At 40.6% G+C, this 9,089-nt stretch overlaps 1 protein-coding gene across 1 annotated transcript; it reads left to right on the top strand.

The window, feature by feature from the left end:
* The first annotated feature begins 7,293 nt into the window (after nucleotides 1-7,293).
* Nucleotides 7,294-9,072, top strand: LOC122792018 (putative uncharacterized protein ENSP00000383309). Its single transcript, XM_044059857.1, has one exon. It carries the CDS (start codon nucleotides 7,294-7,296, stop codon nucleotides 9,070-9,072), a length of 1,779 nt encoding a protein of 592 aa, XP_043915792.1.
* The last annotated feature ends 17 nt before the right edge of the window (nucleotides 9,073-9,089 follow it).

Here is a 9,089-nt window from a genome sequence, read left to right as displayed (position 1 = left end):
GGAGCCCCTGAAGAATGGTCCTAGCAAAGCCTAATCTAGACCTATAGAAAGAATCAAGGTTATAGTGCTCTGATAAAGTATGTACAGAGGACCAGGTTGCTGCTTCTAGAATACTTATAGAATCCAATCCTTTCGAAAAAGCCTTAGATGAAGCCAAGGCCCTAGTATATTGGGCCTTGACCCTGCCTGGAGTAGTTTTGTTGTGATGAGCATAGTGAACCTTAGACAGCCATTTTGAAATAGTCTTCTCTTGACACAGGTTGTCCCTTCTTTTTACCCTCACAAGAAATGAACAATTGATCTAAAGATCTGAAAGATTTAGTTCTGTCAAGATAGTACCCAAGTTGTCTGTGGACATCCAGGGTGTGGTGTATCTTTCCTCTTGCATTTTTGGGTTCAGAAAAGAAAATGTAAAGATGGATTGTTTGGCTGAAAGTAAACTCAGATACTACTTTAGGCATAAAAAGGATTAGTTCTCAAAGAACCCTGTCCCCATGGCAAATGAGATAGGATTGACTCAGTATAAAAGCTTGCATCTCAGATACCCTTCTTGCAGAGATCAACGCACTCAGTAAAACTGTTTTCCAGGTTAGCTGATTCAAATGGAGCAACTGCTAGCTTCTCTAACACAAAATTAAGATCCCAAGGAGGTACCACTGGTTTTCTTGGAGCCTTATATGCAAAACCCCTTTCAAAAACATTCTGACATGAGATTGCACCAAAAGAGGAGGATCCGTGGGCAAACATACTGACATGGCTGATAAATGAAACTTGATAGATGACTAAGAAAGGACATATGATAGTAAATCACACAAATATTGTAAAGCCAGAGGATATCTAGCCCTGAATGGGTGCTGGGTATGTTGTTGGCACCAACTAGAAAACCTTTTCCACTTGCTAATATACAATTTTCTAGTAGCAGGCTTTCTTGGTTCCATTAGCACCTGCTGCATGTCCTCAGTAAAGAGGTACCTAAAGGGAATTAAGACCCTCTCATCCAGACAGTCTGTTGAACTGATTGATGTTGACGTGCATCAAATACCCTGTTCTTCTGTGAATAAATCCAGTCTGTGAGGAAGCTTGTGGTAATTGCCCCTGGTCATTTCCAAAGTAAGGGAGAATCATGGCTGCCTTGGACAGAAGGAAGTAACCATAGTGATCATTGGGGATTCCTTCTGAATCTTCAGAAGTACCCTGGATGTTAGTGGAAGGTGTGGAAAGCATGCAGGAACATCCCTGTCCTAGGAAACAAAAAAGTAACTGTCTTCCAGGCCTTCTTGCTTGGAGTCCTGGAATGGAACCTTGCCAAATGATTGTTCAGAGAGGAGGCAAAGACGTCTACTTCAAGAACTCCCCACAGATAGATCAAATCTTGGAAGACCGCCAGTCTTGTTTCCATTCATGAAAGTCTGCCGTTGTTCTACTCAGCTATATAATTTTGCTCTGACTGAATGTAGGATGCCTGTAGAGTGTGGTTGTGCTATGAAGCTATATCCTAAGCTAACATGGCTAGTCTGCAGAGGGGGACAACCTGGTTCCCCCTACCACATGACTGTGGTATCATCTGTCACAACCTCAAGAAGTCCTGGCGACCAAAGATAATTCAGAGAGTTGAGTACTTTGATCAGGGCAGGCATCTGTTTTATATTTACTTGCTTACATCTGTCCATGCTGTACTACACACCTTGTACTTTTACCCATCCTGAAACTGCTCCCAAAGCAAAGTCCGAGACATCTATGGTGACTGAGGGAGAAAGGGAGACCTGGATTAAGGGATATCTGTTGTCTCCACCAAATGAGTTCTCGTCTGACAAACCCTGGCACTGGGGTCTGAAAAATCAAGGTCAGATACCACTGTATCTTTCTCATGTGGAATTTTGCCAGGGGTATCATGAGAATCATAGAAGCCATGAGACCTAAAATCCTGAGGTATTCCTCGCAGTGACCAAAGTCTGAGTGGAAAACTCCAGAAATAGATCTAAATGTAGATCCATTTTTTTCCTGTGGGAGAACAGAACTTTGAACTGTGGTGTCTAGCTGACATTCCAGGAGCACAATCCTGTGTGAAGTAGTCAATAAAGACTTTTGAATGTTCTCTTGGAATCCCTGCTTGGGTAAGAGAGATTCCTGACAGTTTGAAAAAGACCCTGCAAAGATGTTCAAGTCATCTAAATATGGAAAGATGTAGATGATGATGTGATCCAGATACACAAAATCTTAAGAAAACCCAGAAGTCTGGATGAGTAGGAATGTGATGATAAGCACCTTTTAACTCTAATGCTACACAGAAACATGAATGGGGAAGAAGAGATAAGAGGTTGTAAAGTAACATCATTTTGAATTTGGGTACTATCAGAAACAAGTTTAGGAAAGAAAGATTCAGAATTGGTCTCCAAGTGTTTTATTTCTTTGGCACTATACATCCTTGAATAAAACCCCTTCCTTACCTGGAAAGGAGGAACTGATTTTTTCATTCCTTGAGACAGCATGTGATGAAGAACAGGTAGAAACAAAAGAATCTGATCTGGAGGATGAGGAATTACCCCCTGGAAAGGAGGAATTTCCTCCCATTGTCATCTGTAACCATGATGAATGATCTTAAGAACCCATTTTTCTGAAACTGTCTGTTGCCAAAGAAAACTAATGGAAATTTATACTTTTGGGAGGGGGGAATAAAGTCTCTTAAATAGTCATTCTGTCTTATTGGACTGTCCTTGGTTTTGGGAGTTTCCAGAATCCTTCTTTGAACCTCCTTGCTATTACTTCTTAAATGTCTGTTTACCTGTATTTAATTAAGACTGTTTATTTTGTTTCTTACCAAAACTGGATGAGGAGTTAGAGAATCCCTTGGAAAACTTTGAAAATGAGAGCTGCAAAATCTTAAGAGATTCCCTGTATTAGCTTACCTTCTTTCATAAAACCTCTGCAGCAGAGGGGCCAAAACAACTAATCTCTATGAAAGGGAGAATTTAAAATCTCATTTCTAACATCATCTGGGATATTCTGAGGACACAGCCATGCAGACATCCTAAAAACAGTACTAGTGGACATAGGTCTTGAAGAAGTATAAACAGAGCCACATAGACATTGTAAACACTGAGTAAGAGATTTGAATAATAGAAGAAATTAAATTAAAGCAGATCTTTCCTCGCAAGAAGGAGAAACTGCAGATAAAAAAAATTCTCATACTTAAACAATTAGAACAAATCTTAACATTTGAGCCTGACAAGTCAGAATTCTGAAGATCAAAGTTGCTGAAGCATACATGTTTCCCCATACGCATCAATAATATTCCCATCCATTAGAATTGGAATTAACTAAGTCTTTAGCAGCAAAAGGATTAACTAAAGCTATTTCTGCTGGATCAGGTTTGGAAAGACTGTATAAAAACTTTAAAAGATTGATGAACTTAATACATCCTTCCTGCCTTTTTAGAGGTAGCCAGCTGACTGCTAGGAACATTACAAGCAGTAACACACATCCTCCAAAGCTGGCAGAACTGGAGGTGGAGGTGTTGGTTATGGAAACAACTCATAGTATTTTCTGAGGGACTGAGAAACCTCAGTGTTTTCCCACTGAAAGCACTGGCACATTTTAGAAATAGACCCCAAGAAAAAGAACCCCCCCCCCAGGGTGAGTGAGAAACTGAGTTGTACTCTGAGTCTGGATCAGAAATCTGATGAGAAAACTCTGTATTTGTCCCTTGATCCAACTGTGCAGATTCAGAGTCTTGACTCTCTTCATGGAAGGAGGACTCCCCCTTTTTTTTACCAGAAACTAGCCTGAATTAAACCCTGAGCCAGACCCATTAAACTACTCCTATACAAAGAAATTTTAGGAGGAGTAGCTATATTCTTGGTTTTCTGTTTCTTTTTAGCAGGAAAAATTGGGATAACTGTGTTACTAATGGCAGCAGCAGCAACTTCCCCAGGAATGGGTACAGCATTCTGACAAAACAGGAAAGCCTTTCCTATTCCCACTACCAGGATCAACAAGAGTGACTCTCTGATGTCCACTGAGGGGTCCCCGACTGCCATAGAGGACATGTCTAACCCCTGGTCCATAGTAGTTATAGGTGCTGCACCAGAGGGTTCTGGGTAAAAGATGAGTGGTGTGGGGTACAACTAATGGCCACAGAAGAGTCATCCACCTGCAGCTGGGGCAAATTGTTAGCCTGCTGTGATGGCAAGGGCTGTTTGTTTAACTTTTGCTTTTGTGGCTGCAAGAAGGACCAACCATGATTGATTGTTCCATGGCCAAACCGAAAATGGTGCTTCTTACCCTGGGAAAACAAGCAGCAAATGCCAGTAAAAAACTAAGTCTTTAAAAGTCCATTTTTCCCAGACACAGTAAAAAGCACTTTAAAACACTTTGCCATCTTCACAGAGTAAAATAAACACAATTTCTCCAGAGAAAAAAATGGTTTTCATTTACTTTAAACAGCATTTAAACTGAAAGAAAAAAGAGCGCTCCTGTTTAAAAGTATAGTACAGTCTCATGACAGCCCATTATTAAGACATGAATTCCTACCTTTAAAATAACTTTCCTGAAGAAGAAAGTATTAGTAATAAACAAAAATGTCTGAAAGGAATTTATCTGCCCAATAAAGGAACAGCACAAGCTGACTGTCAATCCTCGAAAGCTCAGAGGAGCAAACTCCTTGACAGCAGTAAAGCTCTGAAGGGGTTGGTGCCCAAACTTGTCCTTTAGTCTGCTCATTGTGAGTCAGTTTGTACACATGGAAGGTTTCCTGAAGCTTTGGAAGCTGGCCAGCTCTTATATCCTTGGCAGAATATAACCCATATATCTAAGACTACTGCAGCAGCAGTGATCAGTATAAGGAACATCTATTGTCATCAGGACCTGAATTTCATGACTGACAAATTTTCCCTATCCCTTTTTGAACCAACTGATTTGGTTCAATGAATATGAGGTTCATCTTTTGGAGGATATTCTTGGTAGACAATTCCTTTGTCTGTAAGACTGCAGAGGTGCAAACCCTTATATATCATCAATACTTATTTCGTCTTTCCCAAGGTTATAGGTTAATCTACATTTCCTTCTAAAGGTGATCTCAGAAGAGTTCCATTCTCTTTAGTTTTAAATATCTATACTAAACAGGCAACATGCCCAACACAGACTAAATTGTAACCTAACTTTACATTTTACAGTCTGATGTTGCAAAGAGTGCAGAAACATTTACTCATGTGTGCTTTGAGGAAAATATGTGATGAGAGGACCTGCCAGATGGGGAGGGGGTAAAAATATGCATAAGTAGTAAAATCTCCATGCAGGGGACTGTGTAACTTAAATCTCCTTACTTAATGTAACCAACTCTGAGGTTGCACTACCTCAGGGTAAGCTATCATTTTAGTGCATTTAAGCCAGTTAAATTGAAGGAGTTCATAAATATAAGACTGAGAGCCAATGCTTAGCTACCTGAAAGAACAAGAAAACTGAACCCATCAGGAAGAGAATGAATTGTGAAGATCACTGTTATTTGATTGAACTCGTTTGAGCCTCGGCTGGGGTGCCTTCTGTGCAGAGTCTGCATGTTCTCCCTGTGGTCACGTGGGTTTCCTCCGGGTGCTCCGGTTTCCTCCCATATCCCAAAGACATGCTGTAGGTGGATTGGACACTCTAAATTGGCCCTAGGTATGAGTGTGTGCATGTGTATGCCTTCTGTGGAAGGTTGGATGCCGGGCTGGCAACTCGACACTGTAAAACTCTACTGCCAATCATGAGCGGACAGGTGATCCACTGTGGTGACCCCTAACCAGGAAAAAGCCGAAAGGAGAAGAAGAAGCAAAATAAATGACTAACAAAGAAATTGTGCAGCCTACGAGAAAAGTCTTACGTAAAAGTAAAGGAAATACCACAAACCTCAAAACTATTAAAGCAAATTTACTCAAAACTGATATACTTACCTTTGTGAGGTTTGGGTAGTCCTACAAGGTACTCTGTTGCGATCAACAATGAACCTGGGAGTAAATAAAACACAATCTAAATAAAATGAAAACAGAGGAGATACGCACAGAGCAGGATCAACAGCATACAAAGCCAAAATGAACAAAATCTAAAACATCAAATGAAACTGATTTGCTTCTTTGGAATAGAGAAACATGTTTTACTTATGTATGCCACGTAAGAGGTACATGAAGCTCACTTTAAAATGTGCATTAATACTGAACATTGGTAGTTCATGCTAAAGGTAGCAGTTTACCAATAACTGAATATTAGTGGAACCTAGAACATTATTTTCTTTAGAGCTTTACATTTGTGACATTATTTTTTTCTTTTTGTTATTTGTGCAAATCTACTGGACAAGCCTATTTATGGGACAGGACCAGAGAGAAAGGTCCAAATACTAACAAAGACAGCACCAACAACAGCAAGTATGAAAGCACTAACAAAGACAGCACCAACAACAGCAAGTATGAAAGTACTAACAAAGACAGCACAAACAACAGCAAGTAAGAAAGCACTAACAAAGACAGCGCCAACAACAAGTATGAAAGCACTAACAAAGACAGCGCCAACAACAGCAAGTATGAAAGTACTAACAAAGACAGCACCAACAACAGCAAGTATGAAAGCACTAACAGAGACAGCACCAACAACAGCAAGTAAGAAAGCACTAACAAAGACAGCGCCAACAACAGCAAGTATGAAAGCACTAACAAAGACAGCACCAACAACAGCAAGTATGAAAGCACTAACAGAGACAGCACCAACAACAGCAAGTAAGAAAGCACTAACAAAGACAGCGCCAACAACAGCATGTATGAAAGCACTAACAAAGATAGCACCAACAACAGCAAGTAGAAAAGCACTAACAGAGACAGCACCAACAACAGCAAGTATGAAAGCACTAAGAAAGACAGCGCCAACAACAGCAAGTATGATAGCACTAACAAAGACAGCACCAACAACAGCAAGTATGAAAGCACTAACAAAGACTGCACCAACAACAGCAAGTATGAAAGCACTAACAAAGACAGCACCAACAACAGCAAGTATGAAAGCACTAACAACGACAGCACCAACAACAGCAAGTATGAAAGCACTAACAAAGACAGTAACAACAACAGCAAGTATGAAAGTAACAAAGACAGCACCAACAACAGCAAGTATGAAAGCACTAACAGAGACAGCACCAACAACAGCAAGTATGAAAGCACTAACAAATACAGCACCAACAACAGCAAGTACGAAAGCACTATAAAAGACAGCACCAACAATAGCAAGTATGAAAGCAAAGCACTAACAAATACAGCACCAACAACAGCAAGTATGAAAGCACTAAAAAAGACAGCACCAACAACAGCAAGTATGAAAGCACTAACAGAGACAGCACCAACAACAGCAAGTATGAAAGCAGAAAAAAAGACAGCACCAACAACAGCAAGTATGAAAGCAATAACAAAGACAGTACCAACAACAGCAAGTATGAAAGCACTAACAAAGACAGCAGCAACAACAGCAAGTATGAAAGCACTAACAAAGACAGCACCAACAACAGCAAGTATGAAAGCACTAACAAAGACAGCGCTAACAACAGCAAGTATGAAAGCACTAACAAAGACAGCACCAACAACAGCAAGTACGAAAACACTAACAAAGACAGCACCAATAACAGCAAGTATGAAAGCACTAACAAAGACAGCGCCAAGAACAGCAAGTACGAAAGCACTAACAAAGACAGTGCCTACAACAGCAAGTATGAAAGCACTAACAAAGACAGCGCCAAGAACAGCAAGTACGAAAGCACTAACAAAGACAGTGCCTACATCAGCAAGTATGAAAGCACTAACAAAGACAGCACCAACAACAGCAAGTGCGAAAGCACTAACAAAGACAGCACCAACAACAGCAAGTACGAAAGCACTAACAAAGACAGGGCCAACAACAGCAAGTATGAAAGCATTAACAAAGACAGCACCAACAACAGCAAGTATGAAAGCACTAACAGAGACAGCACCAACAACAGCAAGTATGAAAGCACTAACAAAGACAGCGCCAACAACAGCAAGTATGAATGCACTAACAAAGGCAGCGCCAACAGCAAGTATGAAAGCACTAACAAAGACAGCGCCAACAACAGCAAGTATGAAAGCACTAACAAAGACAGCACCAACAACAGCAAGTATGAAAGCACTAACAAAGACAGCGCCAACAACAGCAAGTATGAAAGCACTAACAAAGAGAGCACCAACAGCAAGTATGAAAGCACTAACAAAGACAGCGTCAACAGCAAGTATGAAAGCACTAACAAAGACAGCGCCAACAACAGCAAGTATGAAAGCACTAACAAAGACAGCGCCAACAACAGCAAGTGCTAACAAAGACAGCTCCAACAACAGCAAGTATGAAAGCACTAACAAAGACAGCACCAACAACAGCAAGTACAAAAGCACTAACAAAGACAGAGCCAACAACAGCAAGTATGAAAGCACTAACAAAGACAGCGCCAACAACAGCAAGTACAAAAGCACTAACAAAGACAGCGCCAACAACAGCAAGTATGAAAGCACTAACAAAGACAGCACCAACAACAGCAAGTATGAAAGCACTAACAAAGACAGCACCAACAACAGCAAGTATGAAAGCACTAACAAAGACAGCACCAACAACAGCAAGTATGAAAGCACTAACAAAGACAGCGCCAACAACAGCAAGTATGAAAGCACTAACAAAGACAGCGCCAACAACAGCAAGTATGAAAGCACTAACAAAGACAGCTCCAGCAACAGCAAGTATGAAAGCACTAACAAAGACAGCAACAACAACAGCAAGTATGAAAGTAACAAAGACAGCACCAACAACAAGTATGAAAGTAACAAAGACAGCACCAACAACAGCAAGTATGAAAGCACTAACAAAGACAGCACCAACAACAGCAAGTATGAAAGCACTAACAAAGACAGCACCAACAACAGCAAGTATAAAAGCACTAACAAAGACAGCACCAACAATAGCAAGTATGAAAGCACTAACAAAGACAGCACCAACAGCAAGTATGAAAGCACTAACAAAGACAGCACCAACAACAGCAAGTATGAAAAGCACTAACAAAGACAGCAAACCCA

This window comes from Protopterus annectens, unplaced genomic scaffold (genome assembly GCF_019279795.1).
Source record: "Protopterus annectens isolate FY-2018-M unplaced genomic scaffold, PAN1.0 ctg64114_obj.part0, whole genome shotgun sequence".
NCBI classification, from domain to species: domain Eukaryota; kingdom Metazoa; phylum Chordata; order Ceratodontiformes; family Protopteridae; genus Protopterus; species Protopterus annectens.
This window is presented reverse-complemented; position numbering and strand designations above follow the sequence as displayed.